Genomic DNA, 25,880 nt, shown 5'->3' with positions numbered 1-25,880 from the left:
CCACCGGGTCTTTAAAAACCGGGGAATCTTCCACGGGTACCACAGTTGATTTATTCAACCAGGAAACCGTGTAATCCACCTTAGGTGACACTGTCCAGCGAGTGGAAACCGCGTCCGCAAAAGCATAACGGTGCAGAAAGCGATTGAGCACCACCAACATGCGCTTAATGCGTCGCCATCGCTTATTCACAATTTCCTAAAAGTCCTCGGGACAAGGAAAAACCTGACCCAACTTCTGGGCTTTGCGGGAGCCGAAAACAACCCACTTTCCTGACTGTATGGGCTCATCATCCAGTTGTAATGTTTCCCTCACTGAACGAATCAGTGCTTCCACCAGAGCACGTTCCTGGGCTGAAGCTGGGGACTCATCCTCCTCATTATCTGACTGAGGACAGGGATCCCTCATGGGGAGCGTTGTCCGTGGCAACCATATCAGGCTCTGAATCAGAGGACTGAGAGGGCATTGGCCTTTGAGTAGCAACTTCATTACAAGGTCCACTTTGGACGCCAGAGTTTTAGGCTGCAGACAGAGACCCCAGAGAAGGTGAACCGGATGGGCCGGCTTCACAAATAAGGTCAGAGGGCAAATTTTAACTTTGGGACTCTATTTTAAGCAATGCCAAAATGGAGTACACTGGCCGTATAAATGTTGAGCTCGTGGTACGCACCACTATAGCCGGAGTCCCTCTTTAAGGTTAGCAGGTATCCTGACAGGAGCTAAGTGTGTGTGTCCGAGGAATGTTAAAAGGACTGAAAAAACCCATTACTAGCCAACCTGGATGAGTAAACCGCTCTGTCAGTCTGTCAGCAGCAAGTGAAAACTCTGTACAAAAGAATAGGAAGCAAAGTCAAAATGGCCGCCGCCCATACAGTGCGGTTGCCAACACTTAGGATGGCGCCCGAAAACAGCGCCAAACACTCAGGGAAACCAAGAAAATGGCTGCTGGCCTTCCATATATGCAGCTTTATGTCCACACTTAAAATGGCGGCCGAAAACGGCGCCAGCGGTCAGGAGGCCAGGCAATGAGGCCTTTACGGGACCAACTACAGGGGACCCCCCTGACAAGGAAACCGTATCACACCCCTTCCCCCAGGTGGTAGTTTCCGCTATAGCGCCCCCAGCTGAGCAGGGAGGGCAGGACCTGTCCTGACAGACCAGGGGGATATTTTAGGAAACACAGCCCTTTTATCCCCAGCAGTGGGCTCACAGCTGCCCCACAGGCATCAGAGACATGGGGGGGGGGGTTGTTACACTCACCATACCATGGACCATGGGGCTCCGCTCCGATACAGCTCGTCTCCCACCCTGAGTGGGGGTGCTGCCAGCCAAGAGGGGTACGCTGCAACACCGGGCGTTCCAGGTTGAGGCGTCCCGGCGAAAACATGTGTTTGCAGGCTTGTCCCCATCCGTTGGGGCTCTGTCATGGCGAGGCCTGGGCGGACCACAACCTGCTCACGCTCGTTGGCCAGGATGGGAGACCATGAGGATCTATATTATCCAGTGCAAAACCCCAGCCCGGCTGTCGCTTGTAGTTCACCAGGAGGATCCCCCTGACACTAGCTAGCGATAGTGAGTAAAGATAAACATTCTTAAGAGAAAATAAAAAAACTGAGACTGAAAGTCCCAGCAGGGAACCTAGGTCCTACTCCTAAGGTAGGCAGCAAGAAACTGATTCTATGAGCAGGGGTGTCTGGGGTCTAAAGGCATGCCTAGTGAAAGCTTTCACTGCCTAGCTACTCCTGAAGAGGGAGCACATAGCCCATTAGTGAAGAAACTTCAGACCTGCGTCTGTCAGAGGACGCAAGAGAAATGAAAATTTTAGCACTATTCACACTTGACTACAAACACTGCATTTCACATGTCCCTATGCTTCCTGAGGAGCACGAGGAAGAGGCAAGGCATATTTATGAATAGATCACAGCTTACTTCCCTTGGTCCTGAGGAACCATGGGAACATGCAAAATGCGTTGACCAATATTTGGAAGCGTGAAAAGTGCTAAATTGTTACACTGTTGAAAAACTATGGCGAGTACATATGCTAAATACCTCAATGTATTAAAAATAATGCAAGGGCGGGGGGGGGGCGCGGCGAACGCCGTGTAATATGGCCGCTTAGTACCGGAGCTCCTGTCCTCACCCAGCGATTCCCGGATCCACAGCCTGCTACACACGCTGCACGAGCCTGAATCCTTCGGGTACAAGAAGGCGAACACTCCCCGCACACCGCCAATTTGGCCAGAAGGAAAACAGGAGCCCCAGTCGTCCGGAAACTGTCCGACTTCTTCAGACCGGCCACTCTCGGTCTCCCGCAAAATGGCGCCGGCGACTCACCATTGCCTCAGCGTGTCCTTCCTCTAGCGGCGGCCGCTCACGCTGCTTCAGACGGCGCGGCGGAGGCTCCAGGGCAGTCCAACTCGTCTCCACAGATGCGGCCATCCCGCACACAGGACTCCTCTCCCTCCACGCCATTGACACAGAGCCCAGCCAAATCTAAGCCTAGATAGGACGAACGCCACACGAACTCTGAATACCCAGACATGGAGGTGAGCAATCAGGCCAGTGCCTGCCCCACACCTTGGGCCTATGTACCCCCTCCAGACCCCTTTGCAGCCATCGCTACCACGGGCCAGCCGGTGTCAGACACCACCTTAAAAGAAATTATGTCAATGCTAAATAACTCCATGCAGGCTAATATTGCAGCATCCATCTCTTACTGCCAGAAGGAACTGCATGGTTTGGGAGATAGGGTACACAATCTTGAGGACAAAATTGAGGAATTTACTTCTTCATACAATGGCTTAGTAGACTCCCACACATCCCACCAGGATGATATCCACAAAATCCAGGCTAAATTAGCGGACCTGGAAGACAGGTCCAGGCGCAATAACCTTAACGTTCGGGGGGTCCCGGAGTCTGTCCAACCAAACCAGCTTCCTTCCTTTGTGAAAGGATTATTTCAGAAAGCGGTTCTTGAACTCACTCATGATTTAACCATCGATCGCATCCACTGCATCCCTAAGCCTTCCTTTCTCCCGCAAGAAATACAGAGACGTGCTACTTAGGGTGCACTTTTTTCAAGCCAAGGAAAGAATTTTAGAAGCCTTCAGACGCAGAGACCGCCTGCCTGATCAAGCCGGCTCAATTCAAGTTCTTCCAGACTATTCTCAGTACACGTTACAAGAAAGACGCAATTTGAATTCTATAACCAAGGCCCTTCGCAACCACAAAATTGTGTATAAATGGAAATACCCGGCACGGCTGTGCGTGACCCACCAGGGTACTTCATCCCACATCACTTCAGTGGATCAAGGGTTTCGCTTGCTCCGCCAATGGGGAATTGTTCCAGATCACACGGACACCCAACCCGCTAGACCTGTGCCTCAACTCCGCCATGTACAACCCGAATGGAACGTCGTGTCAAGATCTTCGCGCTCCAGATCGCGCCATAAGTCAATGCAGCATAACACACCCTCGCTGGGTGAAACAGGCCCTCATTGCTGAATAAGCACTCACCATCGTGCTCAAAACCCCCGATGCTTCTGCAACATCCGTTGCACACCTGGTCGTAACAGACCAAGTATTTTTTACCCTTTTCTACTCCTTTTGTTTTTTGTGTGTCGTTTTTGTTTTTGCCATTTCTTACAGATACGAACTGCGACCCACGGTTTGGAACCCATCGTTGACTCTTGCTCGATTCTTCCTTTTCCACTTTGTCCAGAGGCGGGACAGACTAGCCTCTCCAAGCTCCAATACTACTAACCACCACGTCCTGCTGCTGATCCTTGGATGTTGGTATCTCAGGTACTTTATCCCGCTCGCACGTTACCAAATTCTGCGTGCTCCTGACATGATTGTGCCTCTATCCATGTCTATATCCCTGCAGAGATGTTTCCTGAACGTTTGTTTACCATTTTTTAATATCTTTCATGTCCTTAATCCACCACCGCTATGTCGTTGCAACTCCTTTCCTTAAACGCTAAAGGGCTTAATCACCCTGTAAAGCGTTATTCTATGTGGCAGGAAGCCGTCAAATCAAAGGCGGACATCCTAGCGATCCAAGAGACGCACTTTCAACAAGACCGTACCCCTCGCTGCTCACACCCAGATTATCCCCACATTTTTCAAGCTTCATGTACAGAGAAGAAACGTGGTGTGATGCTGGCTATTCGCTCCTCCGTGTCCTTCACCTTCTCCAAGTTGGTGAGGACGTGGAGGGCCGATATATCATTATATTGTGTGTAATAGATAATTGTCCTTACACCTTGGTAAATGTTTATGCGCCTAACAGGCACCAATTGAGATTTCTAAGGAAAGTGTGTATGAAGGTGAATAGGCTGAAAGAGGGTAGATTGATCATATGCGGTGATTTTAACTTGGTGATGCACCATGTCATTGACTCCTCTTCCAGAGGCGAATCGAGACTGCCTTCCCTTGCCAACCTCGCACACACAGAGGGACTCCATGATGTGTGGCGTTACCAACATGCGGAAGAACATGAGTACTCCTTTTTTTCTCAGTGCCATAACTCTTACACTAGGATAGACATGTTCCTAGTGGATTCTTCCACACTGCCGCTAGTGCTAGACACCTCCATCTCATCTATTACATGGTCTGACCACGCTGCAATCCTTATGTCCCTTTCCAATGGCCCCGCCAACCCCTCCTCCTTCATTTGGCGATGCAACAATTCTATTCTATCTGACCCTGAATCACTTAAATTCATACGAGAAAGGCTACAGGAATTTTTTGACATCAATACCACTCCTGACGTATCCCCCTCCACGTTGTGGAATACTCACAAAGCGTACGTTACGGGAGTCCTAATTCAATTAGGAGCCCGTTTAAAAAAGAAACGCCAAACTAAAATGCACAGCCTTATAGACGAGATACACTCCATAGACGCGGTTAACAAATCCACCCCCACAAACGTCAACTTAGCTTCCCTGCGCTCCGACCTGCGCAGACTCCTAACGGAAAAACACGACAAGATGCTCGCACGCCTTCGCCTCCGATACTATTCATCCCACAACAAGGCAGGTAAATTCTTTGCCAACCTCGCACACACAGAGGGACTCCATGATGTGTGGCGTTACCAACATGCGGAAGAACATGAGTACTCCTTTTTTTCTCAGTGCCATAACTCTTACACTAGGATAGACATGTTCCTAGTGGATTCTTCCACACTGCCGCTAGTGCTAGACACCTCCATCTCATCTATTACATGGTCTGACCACGCTGCAATCCTTATGTCCCTTTCCAATGGTCCCGCCAACCCCTCCTCCTTCATTTGGCGATGCAACAATTCTATTCTATCTGACCCTGAATCACTTAAATTCATACGAGAAAGGCTACAGGAATTTTTTGACATCAATACCACTCCTGACGTATCCCCCTCCACGTTGTGGAATACTCACAAAGCGTACGTTACGGGAGTCCTAATTCAATTAGGAGCCCGTTTAAAAAAGAAACGCCAAACTAAAATGCACAGCCTTATAGACGAGATACACTCCATAGACGCGGTTAACAAATCTACCCCCACAAACGTCAACTTAGCCCGACTTGCTTCCCTGCGCTCCGACCTGCGCAGACTCCTAACGGAAAAACACGACAAGATGCTCGCACGCCTTCGCCTCCGATACTATTCATCCCACAACAAGGCAGGTAAATTCTTAGCCTCTAGATTAAAAGTCAGGAGACTTAGGTCAAACATTTATTATATCTCTCATCCACATACGGGAACTAAATTGACCCACCCCCAACAAATTGCAGATGCGTTTGCAGACTATTACAGCTCCCTGTATAACCTGGGAATAGATCCTGACACTGACCAACCTACTGACTGGAATATCCAAGACTTCCTTAGCCGTATTCAGCTCCCGACAATAAATGCAAGTTATCTAGCACGACTCAATGAACCGATCACTGAATCCGAACGGACCAAAACTTTACAAACTTTACCCCTACGCAAGAGCCCGGGTCCCGACAGTCTATCGAATGAATACTATTGTTCCCTGCAAGACGTCCTGATCCCGCATATGCTACCCCTATTTTCCGCGGCTATCTCCACTGGCACCCTGCCCCCTGAAATGCTCCAGGCTAATATTATTAACCTTCCCAAACCCGGTAAGCCCCCAACGACACCAGCTAACTTCAGGCCCATTTCGTTGCTAAACAACGACGTCAAAATCTTCGCCAAACTTATTGCCAACAGACTGGCATCAGTTCTTCCATCACTGATAGCTGAAGACCAGATGGGATTTGTGAAGGGCAGACAGGCACCGGATGCCACAAGGAGGGTGATAAACCTGATCCACCATGCGGAATGTACCAGGATGCCTTCTCTGCTTCTCTCCATAGATGCAGAGAAGGAGTTCGATCTAGTCCACTGGGGATACATGAACGCAGTGTTGACTCGCTTTGGATTCTCGGGTCCGATCCTGTCTGCCATAATGACCCTCTATTCCTCCCCATCGGCCAAAGAACCCCCTCGTCTCCGGCTTTAAGTTCCCTCGTTCTCACCATGTTATTACACTGTTTGCGGACAATGTGATCCTTAGTTTAACCAACCCAGTCATCTCCCTCCCAGCAACACACTGACATCCTTCAAGCCTTTAGTGCTATATCATACTATAAAGTGAACTTTAGTAAGTCCGTCATCTTGAACATGGGCCTCAATGCTAGGGTTAGGTCACATCTGCAATCAACCCTACCATACACCTGGTCTACCTCTCCCCTACGGTACCTGGGTATCAATCTCACCTTTCCCACAAAAAATGTAGTGTCTTCCAATATCTCTCCTCTCATCTCGGGCATATCTGGGGATATTGCCAAATTCAACTCTGCAGAGCTATCTTGGACTGGCAGGATTGCGGCATTTAAAATGGTATGCCTCCCCAAGATATTGTATTGGTTTCGGACCCTTCCAATTCCCATCCCCCGCAAATTCATTGCGTCCCTAGAAAAGATTTTACGTGCATGTGTCTGGCAAAGGAAGAGAGCGAGGTGCGTCTATTCTCATATGGTGGAAGCACAAGTCAGTGGGTGGCCTAGGCTTCCCTGACCTCAACGATTACTACCACGCTTCTCGTTTAACACCACTGAAACATTGGTTTTCTGAACCAATTGGCATCCCTTGGGTCCCCATTGAAACCTCCCTGTCTAAAGTGGACACCCTGGGCACATTACTACACGCGGACTGTTGGCGGCAGCTTCCATTACGCTCTCTTCCTCTCCCTACTCAAGCATCACTGCTATCGTGGAGATACTTTCTCACCAAACTCCCTAAAACACAGCTATCTGTCACAGCGAAACTCCCGTTTATTGTTCTCCACGTGCTTCTCCCCTGCATCACCCTCTCCAAATTCACGTCGACAGGCATAAGAGAGATAAATCAACTATACCGGGGGGACGAAATCAAACCGTTTCCGGTCTTAAAACAGGAATTCCAACTGCCCAGTCAAGCTGTCCTAACATACCACAGCATCTCCAGTTTCCTGCGTAAAACTCCCCCCCCCCCCCCCCCCCAAGTTGCAATTACCTCCAACGATATGGCAGTTCCTCTCTAGCTCTCAAACGCATGTAAAGGGTATATCTCTATTCTACAACTCCCTTGCCCAGAAAAACCACCTTCTGTAAAACACCGCATATGATCAAATGGGAAACAGACCTCAAAATGGCTCCCACAGAGGCACAGTGGAAAGTGGCTATTTGTGCTTCATACAAGTCGACCCAGTGTGTTTCCCAATGGGAACAGGTGCAAAAACTCCTTACGCGCTGGTACCTGACACCCTACCGTCTATCCAGAATATACAAAGATCACAGTCCCTTGTGTTGGAGAAATTGTGACCAAGTTGGGACAAATTTTCATGTTTTTTGGTTATGCAAGGGCTTGACCAGTTTTTGGGGCAAGGTGTTCGAAATAATATCTACTGTCACTGGTAAGTTGACACAACCAGATCCTGCTCTAGCTCTTCTCAATTTGGGACTCGATCTAATTCCGCACCATACAATAACGGTCGTGGTCCATACTGATAGCAGCTAGAACCGTTTTCGCTCGCTATTGGAAACAGTCTATTGCTCCTTCCCATATGGAGGTGGTCAAACAGGTTAACTATCAATATTCCCTGGAGAAAGCCTACGCATTTTCTAATCTTCGGGGTCCAAAATTCCACAAAGACTGGTCAACATGGTCACATAGCCACTACTTTGTTCCATCCTGTTGAAAACTTTTATTACTGTTTTATGCTCTTAGTTCCGAATTAGGTTATGTTATGATATGGCATTTGTTCTCGTTGTTCATGTTGTGTTACATCCCACTACTGTACACCATGGCATTTTTGACTATACTGTCATTGTATGTTGTTCCTTGTTATATGTAAAAATACTCAAAAACTATTGAAAAGAAAAAATAATGCAAGGGGAAACTCACCATGTATTTGAAAGTCCTCATAAAAGCATTTCTTGTTTAGCTGAAACTCTGAGCTTTCTGTATAACTGTATAGTTCTTTAAAAGAGGAACAAGAAAAAATATATTAAGAGGTTTTAATTTTTTATAACGGTTTTAAAATTACAACTGTGTTGTTTAGCCAATAAATACAAATGGATGACTTCAATTACACGTGCTTGTTAAGCATAGAAACTACTTGAAACCATGTACAATAATAAACTGCCAATATGCTCACTGGTGCCATTTTTGTGCTAAGGCAAGTCAATTTTTCTTTGACAGTTTAAATTGAGTGCCCATCTCTATAACGGGCGTAATTTTTTAGAGTTGGCGATCGGCTTCCTTGTAGAAGTGACCAGCTTTACACTTTTACAGGGCTCGGGAGGGTTCCTCAGTGAGGTTCCTAGGCTCTTCCATTCCACTGGGGAGGCCAGGGCTGCTGCAGGGGGTTGGGTTGGCTACCCACAGAGGAGAGGGAGAAAATTGGATTTTTGACTTACCGTAAAACCCTTTTCTCTGAAGTTAATTGACAGACGCAGCTCAATATTCTTCTTAACCATTGGGTTATGCTCCCCCCTACAGGAGTAGGACACTAGGCAGGAAAAAGGAAAAAAAAAAAAAAAAAAACTTTACCACGCCTATGGGGCAGTCCCTAAAGGCATACACCCACTCACTCTGCTTTAAGATTCAGTTTTGTTGCAAGCAGTGTCAGAAGTAAAAAAAACTCCAACCCACTCAGAAATAGAGGGGTGGGTGCTGCATCTGTCAGTGAAGTTCAGAGAAAAGGATTTTACGGTAAGTCAAAAATCCAGTTTTCTCTGAAGTACACAGACAGATGCAGCTCCCGCCCCTCTATTTCTGAGTGGATGGAGCTATGGACGAGGCAGAATCCCTATGGGTAGAACTTCATAGGGAAGGCACTGTGGGGAAGGTAATATTGGACGTATGCCAACGGGGGCCCCCCAACCAGAGGGAGGAGGGGGAGGCGGACCTCCTTTTACAGATCGGATTGGCAGCAAGGATGGGAAATGTCATCATAATGGGGGACTTTAATTATCCAGATATAGACTGGGCAGAAGGAACCGCTCATTCAGCCAAGGCTAGGCAGTTCCTAAATGTTTTGCAGGACAATTTCATGGGTCAAATGGTGAATGCACCGACAAGAAACAATGCAGTACTTGACCTACTGATTACCAACAATACAGACCTGGTCACGGATATAGAAATACGGGACAACTTAGGAAACAGTGACCATAGGTCAATTCGTTTCAGGATTAATTATAGTAATAGAAAACACAAGGGCAATATAAGGACACTGAATTTCAAAAGAGCCAATTTCCCAAAACTGTGCTCTCTGCTAGAAAATATCAAATGGGATAGAACCCTGGGAACAAAGAACACAGAGGAAAAAAATGGGAGTGCTTCAAAAGCATACTTAAAAGAGATTGACTAGTGCATTCCAAAGGGAAATAAATTTAAAAGAGCAAGTGCGCATGCGCGCGGGAGCGGTAATGCTTTAACCGCGCTGTGCACATCACCGGCCAGATAGCGGGAGATAGCACGCCCGCGGACACCACCAGGAGGTTAACCAACCTGTCATGCAGCGGAGGTCCACTCGAAATCGACAATACAAACAGGGAGGCAAGCGAGAAGCGGCGAGGCCTATCCCATCAGGCAGGACACCACCACTCAAGATGGCGCCGGGTAAGCAGGCCGCGCACAGCGTCCGGGATCCTACACAGGGACAACCACCCCCCACCAGCTACGATACCCAGTCGGTTCGGTCCCCCTCCTTTTTCTTCCCAATCTTCCGGGGAGCTGGAGGGGGGCCCTCGAGGTGCGGGGTCGCCCCCATCCCCCGCCACCCCCCAGGATCACCTTACTATGTCGGACTCTCCTGCATCCTCCATGGACAGGAACATGGCAGACATTGCCGAGTCTCTTTTCAGCCAGTCCAGTCCCGGAAGGGGGACCCTGAACCTCCCCCGGCTCCATACTCAGGGGATGCAGTGCTGCTGGCACATTTTTCCACCATGCTGCAACAGGAACTCTAAAGCTTGCTCTATTATGACCACTGATATTAAAAGAGACCTCCAGAGCTTTGGGACTAGGCTGGACACCATTGAGACCAAGGTGGACGGGTCTCTGACCAGAGTTAACCAAAATACTGCACTGGTGTCTTAATTACGAGAGACTGGAAGAGGCCTATTCTAAGATAGAGGACCTTGAGAATCGTTTGCGCCGCTATAATGTGCGCATCAGAGGCCTGCCTGAAACACATCAGGATTTGGAATCGGCGGTCCATACCCTCATGCAAGACTTAATACCCGACATCCTGCCTCATCAGATGGAAGTGGATAGGGTTCACAGTGCCCTGACGGCTCAACGACAAGATGGATGCCATGGGACATCATTCTCAAACCTCATTATTCTAAGATCAAAGAGAAAATGATGATTGCGGCCAGGCATCGGCAGGACCTTGCTTTACTCAAATCCCCCATACAGCTTTTTACTGACTTGGCGCCATCCACGGTGCAGAAACGGCGCACCCTTAAACCCTTGCTACAACAACTGTTGAACCGCCAAATAAAGTACCAATGGTCCTTCCCATTTCGACTCTCCTTCACACACCATGGCAAGAACTACTCTTTCACATACTTCCACGATGGGGAGGATTTGCTCCTGGAACTGGGTATCATTTCAAGAGAACCACACCCATCGCCACGCTCTTCACCACCTGCACGCCCGACTGATCGTCCCTTGTCTCCCGTTTGGACCCGAAGAAGACCACCCTCCATGTAGAAAGATAGGCGCAACACCTGAAGTGACTTTTTCTAGCCGTCATTTTTCTACCCCTACAGTGAGAGGAAGAGGAGGCAGTTTTTTCATCGTTTTGTTTATTGCATTTCCCTTTTTCTCTCATGTACTTGAACTGGTGCTCCCTTAGGACTGGCCCTGTAATGCCCGCTTGCTGTCACCTCGGTGGCAGGGGATGGGGTGGGGCGGTTAGGATGGTAACAGTAACCATCCTTAACCCTGGTCGCCTCTGAGGAGGGGCCTGGGCAATGCCTATATTGTGGGTCTCTTAGTTGGGGCTGGGCGGTCGCTCCGGTGGCGGTCTCCCCCTGTGCCCCCCGGTTGGGGGCTGGGGGGGGGGAGGGAGGGCCTCTGGGGCGTCTGTCCTCCCCCTGTGGTGGGAGGGGGGGGGGGGGGAGGACGGGATGTAATGAGATACGACACTGAGGCCTCTCATCATTCTCCCCCTTTTGAGGCCTCTAAATTAGTCTGATGGCTAGGTTCTCCAACTGTGTATTTTGCAATCAGGTAATTGCTATGTGCATCCTAGGGCCCTGGGCCATGCCTTTGGCTCGCAGACCCGGGCTACGGGTGGGCATGGGACCCGTAGCGCTTTGCTAGCTCCACGGGTTTTGACCTATGCTTTGGGGCTATTGCCCCTTGTCTCCCCCCGCTGACATGTGCTAGTTGACAGTCGGCTGGGATGCAACCGCATGCCACTCTTGTGACCTTGCCCTTATCCTGCGATGGGGGCAACCTCAGGAAGAAAACCCCAGAGGAGGGAACTGGGGAAATTAAATTCCCTACTTTGTTATTCTGTTATGTGGTATTATGTTTCTCTAGTGGGAGGACCCTATCCTCTTGCTTATGTTGACTCTTTCATTTTCTTTCTTTTTTCCTCCGTTTCTTTTGGACCCTGACCCTGCGCGCCGGCCCCGCTATGGAGTTTCTGGACCCCGGACGTGACAGGCGAAGAAGCGAGGTGTGGCCATATGCTTCGCTCGCAGGGTTCCTTTCACTCCTGTGACTGTTGACAGGGAGGGTCGTTATCTTATGGTTGTGGGACTTCATGATCAACTGATTTCCCTTATATCATACCTCACTCCTAACACGGGACAACTCACCTTTTTCCACAGCATGTTACATACACTACTCCCCAAAGCGCAGGGCAGGGTGATCCTGGGGGGGGAATAGCAACCTTCCCCTGGATCAAGCCATAGATAAGACTGTCCCGGGAAAGCCGAAACAAACATTTACCGAGGCATGGGCATACACTGGCCGGCCTTCTCCATGACGGACCTGTTGAATCTTGGGAGGGAGCTTAATCCCCCTCGGAGGGACTACAACCACTTCTCCCATGGCACCTATTCTTGCATAGACCATGTGTTTGCTAGCTCGGCGCTCTCTCCCTACGTGTCTTCGGCAAAGATTTTAGCCACCCCGTGGTGTGATCATTCTCCGGTGCATATCCATATCTCGGAGCTATGGTCAAAACCCTGCCCGTCCCCATGGTGGCTTAATGCCACTCTTTTAAATGACCTGCATATTCTCAGGGAACTAGAAACGGAGATCAGCACTTTCTTTCTGGAGAATCGCCCAACCGACACAACCCCTGCTGTCACCTGGGCAGCACACAAAGCTACCATCCGTGGCAAGCTAATACAGATAGCGGCTAGGCTTAAAACGGAATCGGGAAAGCACAATAAAATTACAAGAGAAAACTTGCTGATCTTTTGGCTGAACAACGGTCTCAGCCCCAAGTGGATATCAGACACAAAATTGACGCAGCCAGACTGTCCCTGAACTTGAATCTCACGACACAAGCAGAAAAACACATTCGTTGGTCGCGCCACAAATACTACACTATGGGCGATAAACCCACCACACTGTTGGCTAGGAAATTGACACCGCATCCCTATACTTCGGCATTGCCTAAATTGTGCCTTAAATCTGGGGCTCTATCTCGTAATCCTGAACTGCTAACGGCGGAATTCACGGACTTCTACACTAAATTATACCGTGCCCCTGCCCATTATGACAGGAACTTGGCTGATTCATTTTTTACTGACCTACCATTACCTACACTGGCAGACTCGCATGTGGACATAATGAAAGGCGAAATCACTGAGATGGAGATGAAGCAGGCGATTAAGGGGTTGCACCCCTCTGAGGCACCTGGTCCCGATGGTTTTCCGGGCATATACAGTGGGTACGGAAAGTATTCAGACCCCCTTAAATTTTTCACTCTTTGTTGAATGCCGCATTCTTTTGAGACAGGAGGTCCCCCCCCCAGGCGTATTGCATTAAATAAGGCACAGAGATGAGGGGACAAAATGTCCTGAAATTTGCGGTTATACAGTGGGTACGGAAAGTATTCAGATCCCCTTAAATTTTTCACTCTTTGTTATATTGCAGCCATTTGCTAAAATCATTTAAGTTCATTCTTCTTCCTCATGAATGTACACACAGCTCCCCATATTGACGGAAAAACACAGAATTGTTGACATTGTTGCAGATTTATTAAAAAAGAAAAACTGAAATATCACATGGTCCTAAGTATTCAGACCCTTTGCTGTGCTGTGCTTTGCATATATTTAACTCAGGTGCTTTCCATTTCTTCTGATCATCCTTGAGATGGTTCTACACCTTCATTTGAGTCCAGCTGTGTTTGATTATACTGATTGGACTTGATTAGGAAAGCCACACACCTGTCTATATAAGACCTTCCAGATCACAATGCATGTCAGAGCAAATGAGAATCATGAGGTCAAAAGGAACTGCCTGAAGAGCTCAGAGACAGAATTGTGGCAAGGCACAGATCTGGCCAATGTTACAAAAAGATTTTTGCTGCACTTAAGGTTCCTAAGAGCACAGTGGCCTCAATAATCCTCAAATGGAAGACGTTTGGGACGACCAGAACCCTTCCTAGAGCTGGCCGTCCGGCCAAACTGAGCTATCGGGGGAGAAGAGCCTTGGTGAGAGAGGTAAAGAAGAACCCAAAGATCACTGTGGCTGAGCTCCAGAGATGCAGTCAGGAGATGGGAGAAAGTTGTAGAAAGTCAACCATCACTGCAGCCCTCCACCAGTCGGGGCTTTATGGCAGAGTGGCCCGACGGAAGCCTTTCCTCAGTGTAAGACACATGAAAGCCTGCATGGAGTTTGCTAAAAAAACACCTGAAGGACTCCAAGATGGTGAGAAATACGATTCTCTGGTCTGATGAGACCAAAATAGAACTTTTTGGCCTTAATTCTAAGCGGTATGTGTGGAGAAAACCAGGCACTGCTCATCACCTGTCCAATACAGTCCCAACAGTGAAGCATGGTGGTGGCAGCATCATGCTGTGGGGGTGTTTTTCAGCTGCAGGGACAGGACGACTGGTTGCAATCGAGGGAAAGATGAATGCGGCCAAGTACAGGGATATCCTGGACAAAAAACTTCTCCAGAGTGCTCTGGACCTCAGACTGGGCCGAAGGTTTACCTTCCAACAAGACAATGACCCTAAGCACACAGCTAAAATAACGAAGGAGTGGCTTCACAACAACTCCGTGACTGTTCTTGAATGGCCCAGCCAGAGCCCTGACTTAAACCCAATTGAGCATCTCTGGAGAGACCTAAAAATGGCTGTCCACCAACGTTTACCATCCAACCTGACAGAACTGGAGAGGATCTGCAAGGCGGAATGGCAGAGGATCCCCAAATCCAGGTGTGAAAGACTTGTTGCATCTTTCCCAAAAAGACTCCTGGCTGTGTTAGATCAAAAGGGGGCTTCTACTAAATACTGAGCAAAGGGTCTGAATACTTAGGACCATGTGATATTTCAGTTTTTCTTTTTTAATAAATCTGCAACAATGTCAACAATTCTGTGTTTTTCTGTCAGTATGGGGTGCTATGTGTACATTCATGAGGAAGAAGAATGAACTTAAATGATTTTAGCAAATGGCTGCAATATAACAAAGAGTGAAAAATTTAAGGGGATCTGAATACTTTCCGTACCCACTGTATTACCGCAAATTTCAGGTCATTTTGTCCCCTCATCTCTGTGCCTTATTTAATGCAATACGCCTGGGGGGGACCTCCTGTCTCAGGCGAATGCGGCATTCATTCATGTCCTCCCGAAACCGGGGAAGGACCACGGTACTTGCGAGAATTATCGCCCGATATCGTTAATAAATTCGGACCTAAAAATTTTAACCAAAATTATGGCAACTAGACTTGGATCTTTCCTATCTTGTTATATTCACCCTGATCAGGCAGCGTTCGTCCCGGGACGCCAGACTTCTGACCAAACTAGACGGGTGCTGGACATTTCTGCTATCCACTCGGACTGGGACGGGGAGGGCCCTCGAAAGAGTATGCTTCTTTCATTGGACATTCATAAGGCTTTTGATTCCCTCTCGTAGGATTACTTATTTGATGTTTTAGCGAGATATGGCTTTGGTGCGCCCTTTCTCACCCTGTTGAAGGCTTTCTATAGCTCTCCCACTGCTAAACTTATGTTGAAGGGCTACGCGTCAGGTCCTATATCCATTGGTAGGGGAACCCGACAGACTTGTCCCTTGTCTCCCCTACTTTTTGTATTGGCCTTAGAACCATTGGCAATCGAGATCCGCACATCGGTGGACATTGGGGGTGTGGTCTGCGGGGGATCGGAGCACAAGTGCATGTTGTTCGCGGATGACATTCTGGCCCTGGTCTCCTCGCCGATCACAACTCTTTCAAACCTATTTGCGTTGCTTGGCCAAATCGCACGTATCTCGGGCTTGATAACCAATCAAGCCAAATCGCAGGCGATGAATGTTTCTCTGGAGGGTTCGACAGTTGCCACCTTGCGACAGTCCTACAAATTTATCTGGCAGACCAAAACGCTATCTTACTTAGGCATACAATTGACACCTTCATTACATACACTATACACCAGTAACTATCCGCCCCTCTTTGCTCGACTGCTAGCTGATATGGACAGGTGGCTGCTTCACCCTACGTCGTGGTCTGGCAGACTACACTCGGTGAAAATGAATATCCTACCCAAAGTGTTGTATTTGTTTTGTACATTGCCTATTGCTTTGCATAGAACTGATCTTCAGAAGTTTCAGGGCAAAATGTTGTCTTTTATCTGGGGGAACAAAAGACCTAGGGTGAACAGAAGGACGCTGTTAACTCCAAGGGGCAAGGGGTGGCCTGGGGGTGCCAGATTTGCTTAAGTATTACTATGCAGCACAACTGGCCCAACTAGTGAAGTTCCACTCAAACTGTCCCCATCCCATCTGGAGGTGCGCTCTGTTCCTGATAAGCTGATTTCTCATATTGTGGCAACCGCCTAAAGAGTGCCCCCCATATTATGCCCGGCCCTATCCCATTCTTTGGCTATTTGGGATAGGTTGTCCAGGGCTCACAACTTTAAATCTCTCCACACCCCCCTGGCTCCTGTGCTCAACAATAGCGGGTTCCCCCGGGGTCTTTCCCCCAGACCTTTCATGTGGTAGACGAACAAGGGGCTCATACGAATAGCAGACTTTCGATCATAGGGGTATTCTGACGAGACAGACACTGATTGAGAAACATGCCTTACCTATATCTGAATTCTATCGCTTTGCCCAAATTGTTCACTACCTACGCACTTTATTCCAGCTCTCTGATATCACGACCATGACTCCCATGGAGTATCTCTGTCAGAAATACGACAAGCTTCACAGATATATCTCCGAACTGTATAAGCTGTTGTCTGATTCTTCTGTAAAATTATCATACATGGTTCAGTGGGAGGCCAACTTACAAGATAGTATTGAGCTGGTTGACTGGCGACTTATGGCTCAGGATGCCTCCAGATCGCTAATCAATACCTCAATTATTGAAGCGAACTACAAAGTATTGATGCGCTGGTATATGGTACCGACGCAAATTTCAAAATATGTACCTGGAGCATCTTCTTTGTGCTTTCGTGGCTGTGGTCAGGAAGGAACCATGTTCCACATATGGTGGCAATGCCCCAAGGTACGCCGCTACTGGATAAGGGTGTATAATTTTATATACACCCTTACACAAATTAACCTGACCAAATCCCCACAAAAGGCTTTGTTGGGTCTGGGGGTGGATACCACCACGAGAGCGCAGAGTAGGCTTATTACATTTATTTTCACGGCTGCGAAAATAACAGTTACATAGTAGGGGAGGTTGAATAAAGACAATAGTCCATCAAGTTCAACCTGTGTAGGTTTGTGTGGCTGTAATCATCTCACATAGCACTGAATGCTCTGATCCTTGAGATGTACGTCAGAGTCTTTTGAAAGCCACCATACTTCCCACAGAAACCACCTCTTGTGGTAGAGAATTCCACAATCTTGTAGCCCAAACAGTAAAGAACCCCCCATGTTGCCTGAGGTTAAAACGCTTCTCCTCTAATCGCATTGTATGCCCTTGAGTCCTCATGCAATCCCTTCGACTGAATAGCTGAAGACCTTCTCGGTGAAGACACCGACCCCTCAGGGTGGTCTGCATCTACGGCAACTAGATCAGTGTCAGAATCCAAAGATCCTGCAGATGGAGGGGAGGACGGGGGACGTTTGCTAGCAGCACTAGAACAAACCGACTACACTTTTGACATCAGGCTTTGCAGAAAAAACGCAAATCGCTGGCTGTAACTGCAAGCCAGAAGGTCCCACAGTCATTTCCAGGGGGTGTGCAGGTGACATTTTATCCTGGGACTTCATTTGCAAATAAAATATTTATTTTGTGTAATGTCCCTTTAAGACCGCAGAAAACGCGGTCTCCCTGTTATTTCTGTTGACCCCCAAAACCTGAGCAATGTAAAAATATAGCAGAGTAGGAGAGGAAAAGCCTACAGGGGACCCCCAGAAACTTTACCAGAGCAAAGAAAATGTGCAGTCCTGGTCAGTGTCAAAATGAATTTAACAAGAGCAGGAAGAGGAAGCAACTCTCCCTCAAGCATAGACCAAAAAAAAAAAAACGGTTGCATCCCCCCTCAAATAAGTGCAGATAAACTGGCCGCATTATTACCGCCCCCCAAGGTGAAAACCAACTAGGGGAGGGAGAAGCAAGGGGTACACCAGATTAGACTTCTGGGGTGCCCCAAGGTCCAACCATTCCAGGGAGGGAGTGGCACCCACCCCGCGACCTCCGGGGGTTTTGGGGGACATTTTGCTCACAATACTACGGTACGAGATGGGAGCCACTCCGAAACAGATCACCTCCCTCCCGGGATGGGGGTGCTGTTAGCCAAGGGGAGGCTGCGACTCAGGGCGTTCCAGGTTGTCTGCGTCCCGGCGAGATGATCCACTCGCAGGCAGGTCCCCGTCCATCGGGGACTGTCGTGGCGAGGCCTAGTTCTGGACTATAATGTGCTCAAGCTCGCAAGCCAGGCTGGGAGACCTTAAGGATCTAGATTATCCAGTGTGAATACCAGCCGGCTGTTGCTTGTAGTTCCTCTGAATCTTGGTCCTCAGGAATTAATTAAAAAAAAAAACACACACACACAACTTTTCCTGTTACAGCTAAGACCGAAGTCCCAGCAGGGAACTAGGTCATATCCCTGTCACTAGGCAGAACAAACTGTTTGAGTATAGCAGAGCCTGAGGGGTTATGCCTGTGGGACAGCCCCTATAGGCGTAGACAAGTTTTTTTTTTTCCCCCCTTAGTGCCTATCCCTAGTGGGAGGAGCATAACCCTATAGTCTATTATTAAGCAGAGCTGCGTCTGTCGATGAATGATAGAGAAATCCAGTTTTTTCTTTCGTGCACTGACAGACACAGCTTCAAGTCTTCAGACTATTGGGATGTCCCAAAGCAGTGCAACATGAGTGGTGGGAAAATAGAATTTTTGTAAGAACTTACTGTAAAATTAATTTTAGTCATAGTAGTTTGTGAGGTTGAAAAAAAAGACATCAGTCCACCCAGTTCAACCTATGATATGCGTGTGTGTTTGCTGTTAACCGTACATTGTATACCCCTGTATGTTGTGGTCTTTAAGGTGCCCATCTAATAGTTTTTTGAAACTAGCGATGCTCCCTGCTGATACGACAGCTTGTGGAAGAGAATTCCACATCCTTACTGCTCTTACAGTGAAGAACCCATTATGTAGTTTAAGGTTAAACCGCCTTTCCTCTAGTTTTAGTGAGTGGCCACGTGTCTTATTGTATTTGCTTTCTCTGAATAGCTTGTTCCTTATGCTAGGGTCGCCAGTACAGTATTTGTACATTGATATCATATCCCCCCTCAATCGTCTCTTCTCCAGAGAGAATAAGTTCAGTGCTTGTAGTCTTTCCTCATAGCGGATTTCCTCCATTCCCCTAATTATTTTTGTTGCCTTTCTCTGGACTCTCTCCAGTTCCAGGACATCCTTCCTGAGGACCGGTGCCCAGAACTGGACAGCATACTCCAGATGTGGCTGGACCAGAGTCTTGTAGAGAGGGAGAATAATCCCCTTTTTTTATGCATCCCGGTATTCTGTTGGCTTTGCTTGAGGCGGCTTGGCATTGCATGCCACTGCCAAGCCTGTTGTCTACCAGTACCCCCTGGTCCTTTTCCATCCTAGACTCACCCAGAGGTTTCCCCCCTAGTGAGTAGCTTGCTTTCTGGCACCCAAGTGCATTACTTTACATTTTTCAACATTAAACCTCATCTGCCATGTAGTTGCCCACCCCATTATTTTGTTCAGGTAGGCTTGTAAGGTTTCCACATCCTGCATTGAAGATATTGGCATGCTTAGTTTAGTATAATCCGCAAATACTGAGATTGTACTTGATATCCCCTCCTCTAGATCATTTATGAATAAATTAAACAGGATTGGTCCCAGGACAGAACCCTGGGGGACCCCACTTTCCACACCCGCCCAATCTGAGTACTCCCCATTAATCACCACCCTTTGCACTATACCCTGGAGCCAGTTCTCTATCCAGGTACTCACCTTATGGTCCATACACCTACCTTCCTTAGTTTGAACAGTAAGCGTTTGTGGGCAACGGTGTCAAAGGCCTTTGAAAAATCCAGATACACCACATCCACAGGCTTACCTTTATCTAGGTGGCAGCTCACTTCATCATAGAAGGTTAATAGATTGGTTTGGCAAGAACGATTTTTCATGAATCCATGCTGATTATTACTAATACCGTTTTCATTACTAAAGTCTTGTATGTGGTCCCTTAACATCCCCTCCAAAATCTTGCAGACTACTGATGTTAGGCTGGCCGGCCTATAGTTACCCGGGATATATCTCGGCCCCTTTTTAAATATTGGTATCACGTTGGCTTTTTTCTAATCAGCTGGCAACATACCTGTCTGTAAACTATCCTTAAAGATCAAGAATAATGGTCTGGCAATCACCTGGCTGAGCTCTTTAGAACCCTCGGGTGCAAGCCATCCAGTCCCGGTGATTTATGTTAAGTTTTTCCAGTTCAGTTCCAAGTCCATCTTCTGTTAGCCATGACAGTACTTCCTGAGGTGTGTTATTTAGTTTGGCCTTACAAGCTGGGTTAGTGTAGCCACACAATTCTTTTGTGAAGACGAGAATTTATTTAATACTACCGCCTTTTCCCTGTCCTCTGTGGCCAAATCTCCTTTGTCGTCTTTTATGGGGCCAATGTGTTCTGGCCTCGCTTTCTTACTGTTTATATACTATTGGGGTTCTTTTTACTCTCTTCTGTTATATGTCTCTCGTGTTCTATTTTAGCCGCCTTGATTTAGTCTTTACATTTCTTTTTACACTCTTTGTAATGCTTGAATGCTGCCAATGACCCCTCAGCCTTGTATTTTTTGAAGGCCTTTCCTTTAGCATTAATATGCATTTTTATGTTGGAGTTTAGCCACCCAGGGTTTAGTTTTGCTCTTTTAAATTTATTTACCTTTGGAATGCACTGGCCAATCCCTTTGTTAAGTATGCTCTTAAAGCACTCATTTTTTCTCCGTGTTCTTTGTTCTCAGGGTTCTATCCCACTTGATATTTTCAAGCAGAGAGTGCAGTTTTGGGAAATTGGCTCTTTTGAAATGCAGTGTTCTTATATTACCCTTATTTTTCCTATTACTATGATTAATAGTGAATCAAATTGACCTATGGTCACCGTTTCCCAAAGTTGCCCCGTATTTCTATATCTGTGAGTAGGTCTGTATTCCTCTGTCCTCTTGACAATTGCCGCCTGTTCATACAGCCTTCACTAGTGGGTAATGGCGCCCTCTGCAGGAGTAAGCTAAGCAGTTGGAAATGTTAATAAAAACTTTTCTATACTTAGACACACCTCTAGGGGACCGACCCCAGCCATTATCCTGATCCAGTTACCACTGGTCCTCAGTTTGTAGCAAGCAGTACAGGAAGGCATAACCCCCAGATCCAAGAACCAGAAGAGCGGGGGCGGCGACTGTCAGAGGGCTCAGAGAAAATAATTTTACGGTAAGTTCTTACAAAAATTCTATTTTCGCTTAGGTTCTCTGATCGTCGCCGCCCGTTCATACAGCCTTCTCTAGTGGGAAGTCCCAAAGCGTAGGTGTGAGGGGTGTAAAGACGCAACCTTCCGAAAAGGTAATGAAAACAACCAAAAAGCACCCCAAGAAGAGACAGAAAAGAACCACGTCCCTTCAAACAACCACCGCACTCAAAACCTTGCGGCCTAAGGAAGCATCCGAGGATGCCAGTACAGCAATTCCGTAGAATTTTGTGAAATCATGCACAGACGACCAAGTCGCCGCATAGCACACCTGAGCCACAGAAACCTAATGGTGAAAACGCCAAAGAGGCACTGACGGCGCTAGTAGAATGTGCATTTACAGGGAAAGGAGGAACCTGACCCCTGATTAAAAAAGGCTTGAACAAAACCTAACAAAAATGGTTTCCCGGACGCAGTCGAAAAACCTGCCTAGGTCCCTCAGGAAGGACAAACAGGGATCAGAACGACCAAAAGGACTCCGTGGCGGACAGGTAAACCCTGAACACCCAAACCACATCCAGGGAATGCAAGGCAAAATTCATTGGGAAGCTTGGGCTACGCACAAGCGAAGACAGAATAACCTCATTGAGGTGGAAAGCAGATACCACCGTGGGGAGAAAAGATTGACTGGGTAGCAAGACCACTTAACCCCTATGAACAACAGATAAGTGGCGTGGCAAGACAGAGCCGTCATGTCAGATACTCTGCGAGTAGAGATGATAGTCACCAGAAAGGTAACTTTCTGGGACAACACAGGTAGAGGAATGCCTCTGATGTCCTTAAAGGGAGGCCGTTGCAAAAAATGACAAAACCAGATTCAGGTCCCAGGGAGGCAAGGGAGCCTACCTCGGGAGTGCCAGATGCCACACCCCTGGAATAAAGGTGCGAATCAAGAAAACAGTCGCCAAAATGGCGTTGGAAAAAGAAACGAACAAAGCCGACAATTGACCTTTGATCGTGGTCAGCGCTAGGCGCTGATCCACACCTTCCTGCAGGAAGGCCAAAACCCCCACAACAGAAAAGGAGCGGAGATGGGTATCATGCGACTCACACCAGGCAATATACGCCATCTAGGAGCGATGACAAATTTTCCAGAGGTAGCTTTCCGAACCTTCAAGAAGGCCTGAAGAAACAGCATTCAGGAGGCCGCCGCCCGTCAAGACTAGGCTTTTAGCAGCCACGCCGTCAAAGCCAGAGACTGCAAGGCAGGATTGAAGATCGGCCCTCGAGACAGTAGATCGTCACTCAGCGGAAGCCGCCAAGGAGACTCAACGATCATGTGCACGATGTCTGCGTACCAAGAACGTCGCGGGCAGTCTGGGGCCATCCAGAATGACTTGAATCCGTTCCGACGCCAACCTGCGGAGGAACCTGGATAACAGCTGAATCGGAGGGAAGGCATAAATCAGCCAGCACTGGTGTCAAGGCACAACCAACGCTCTCCATGGAGACCGCCAGAGGATCGTGGGTTCAGGTCAGGAATCTTCCCACCATTTGGATGAGACGAGACGCAAACAGATCTATGTTCCGGAGACCCCCACTGGGCACACAGGAGGCAAAAACACCCCGGGATGCAGGGACCATTCCCCCTGGTCCAGTGCCAGGCGACTCAGATAGTCCGCCTGCCAGTTGTCCATACCCATACTGTGGACCGCCAAACATCATTGGAACGTGCGTCTCGGCCCAAGATAGGATCTCGGCCACTTCCCTGGCCGTTTGGCACTCTCGGTGCTCCCTTGGTGACTGGTGAACGCCACAGCCATGGCGTTGTCCGCCTGTACCCCAACTGGGCAACCCTGAAGTCAAGTCAACCAACGGAACAAGAACGGAACATTGCATGGAGCTCCAAGGTAAGGAAGCCATCTCCGCTGACCACAGCCCCTGGGCACAAAGCCTGCCCAGAACTCCACCCCAGCCTGTCAGGCTGGCATCCGTGGTGACCACCGTCCGTAGCAGAGGCCGGAGGGATTCGCCTTGTGTCAGAGTTTGTAATTGGTGCCACCACAAAAGAACCGACCTTGCGAGGTGGCTTTAAAGAAATCCTCCTGTCCAAAGATTGAGGAATTCTGTCCCACCTGGAACAAATCTGTGCTTGAAGAGTTCTCGTATGAAAACTGAGCAAAAAGGGATAGCCTTGACAGCTGAAAACCATCAGACCCAAAGAGCACAGGCAGGCCCGCAGAAAGGAGAGATCAGTATCCCCGAGTGACCCAGATCCCGCCCAGAAAGGTCCGGAGCTAGTCCTCCAGGAGAAAGCCTTATGCCAGAGCGGAGTCCAGTATCATTACCAGGTACGTGAGGCAAACCGAGGGAGGCAGAGCCGACTTCCGGAAGGTGACAGTCCACCCAAATTCCTGGAGTGTCTGAACCGTGAGCGACAGATCGCTCGCCAGAGTGGCACATGAGCTTGACCCCAACAGGAGGGCGTCCACATAATTGAACATAGCAATCCCCTTTAAAAGCAGTGAAAGGAAGCACTGGAGCCAAAATCCTGGCGAATGCCCTGGGAGCTGAAGCGAGGCCGAAGGGCAATGCCACAAACTGATAATGCTCCTCTGCCACACGAAACAAAGGTACTGATGGTGACCCTCGCAGATAGGGATGCGCAGATACACATCCTGCAAGTCGATGGAAGCCAGAAAGTCCCCTGGACTCAGCGAAGCCACAACCGACCGGATGGATTCCATACCGAACTTTTGTACCCTCACAAAAATGGTACAGAGACTTTAGGTCAAGAATCGGACTCACTTTGCCCACTTCTCTGGGCACCGTGAACAGATTGCATGAAAAAAACAGTGAAATCCATCCCATGCAGGGACTGGCACAATGACCCCTTAGCGAGAAGATCTAGAACTGCCCCCTGCGTGAGTCAGATGGAGATGTGATGGAAAAGAACCTGTCTGCAGGGTGAGATCGAAACATGATCTTGTACCCTGAAGGAATCGGTTCTGGAACCCACCTGACCTGGACTCAGGACAACCAGGGTTCCCAAAAATAATGCAGACAGCCCCCAACCCCTGAAAAAGGGTTAGGGCGTCCCTGCAGGCAGAGGTGAACTGTGCCGCAGAACTGGCCCAAACGCCCTTGGTCTTTCCTTTATCCTGTGCCCCGAAGGCAAGAAAGGACCCACGATGAGCCTTAAAGGGAGGGCCCCGCCTAGCATGGGGGGATCCACCCCTAGAGGCCTGGGGCAAAAGAACACTCTTGCCCCCCGTAAGCCCTTAGATCAACTTATCTAGGGTGTCCCCAGAAAGTCGAGTGCCCACATAAGGGACATCAGACACAGTCTTTGGGAGCGTGGTCAGCCGACCAGCTTCTTACCACACAATGTGGCAGATCGCAACCCCGACCGCAGACAGCCGTGTGACCAAAGGGGCCTCGTCAAAGGCCGCGGCACACCGGGACAACACGGCCTGGGTCACTTGATCCACCATGGCTAGGGTAGCCGGAGATACCGACTCCGCCACTAACGTGCGCCGTAGTGCGCCGGTCCATACAGGCGACAGCTTGGGAAACCATCCCAGAAGCAAACACAGGTGTGAGCAGGGAGCCTGCCACCAAGTAGATATGGCGGGAAGGCGTCTCCCATGCCAATCTGCCAGATTCTGAAAGCACCGGGGAGTCCTCCATGGCATTAAAGTGGATTTACGTCTAAAAACAGTGTGGTCCACAGTAGGAGACACCGTCCAACGGTCAATCATCCGCAAAAGGATAACGGTACTAAAACCATCAGCATATGCTTTATGCAACGCCACTAGGCGTTCACGGTTTTGTGAACTCCTCGGGACAGGGGAAAACCTGACCCGACTTCTGGGCTGTGCGGGACCCGAAGGAAACCAGCTTACCCGACAGGGAAGGCTCATCATCAAGATGTAAAGTCTCCTTAAGGGAGCTAAGGAGTGTATCAACCGCAGCACATTCCCGCAGCGCCATGGAGGAAAACACCTCCCCCTCACCATCCGAATGTGGAAACAGGAATCCCTCAGGGGGGATGTGGACTGTGGCAACCAAAACAGGCTCCGAGTCAGAAGGCTGCGAGGGTATATGCCGTTTATGACAAGTGCATTCAGACAGCAGCTTTTTGGATGCCAAAGTCGCAAGAACAGCATAAAAAAAAAAGAGGCCATGGGGGTCAAAATATGGTTCCATTTGCTTGACATACTCCTAGATACTATATATATGGGTCAAAATATGGTTCCATTTGCTTGAC

At 48.5% G+C, this 25,880-nt stretch overlaps 1 protein-coding gene across 2 annotated transcripts in view; it reads right to left on the bottom strand.

The window, feature by feature from the left end:
- Nucleotides 1-25,880, bottom strand: part of STRIP1 (striatin interacting protein 1) — a 652,163-nt gene that overhangs the window by 489,849 nt on the left and 136,434 nt on the right. For both annotated transcript variants that reach the window (XM_082245809.1, XM_082245810.1), the window contains exon 3: nucleotides 8,430-8,504. In XM_082245809.1, the coding sequence (XP_082101935.1) occupies nucleotides 8,430-8,504 (75 nt within the window). The remainder of the gene's footprint in view (nucleotides 1-8,429; nucleotides 8,505-25,880) is intronic.

This window comes from Pelophylax lessonae, assembly GCF_965119305.1.
Source record: "Pelophylax lessonae genome assembly, chromosome: 2".
In the NCBI taxonomy this organism is placed as follows: domain Eukaryota; kingdom Metazoa; phylum Chordata; class Amphibia; order Anura; family Ranidae; genus Pelophylax; species Pelophylax lessonae.
Note: the sequence above shows the minus strand (reverse complement) of the source record. Positions and strands in the feature narration are given on the sequence as shown.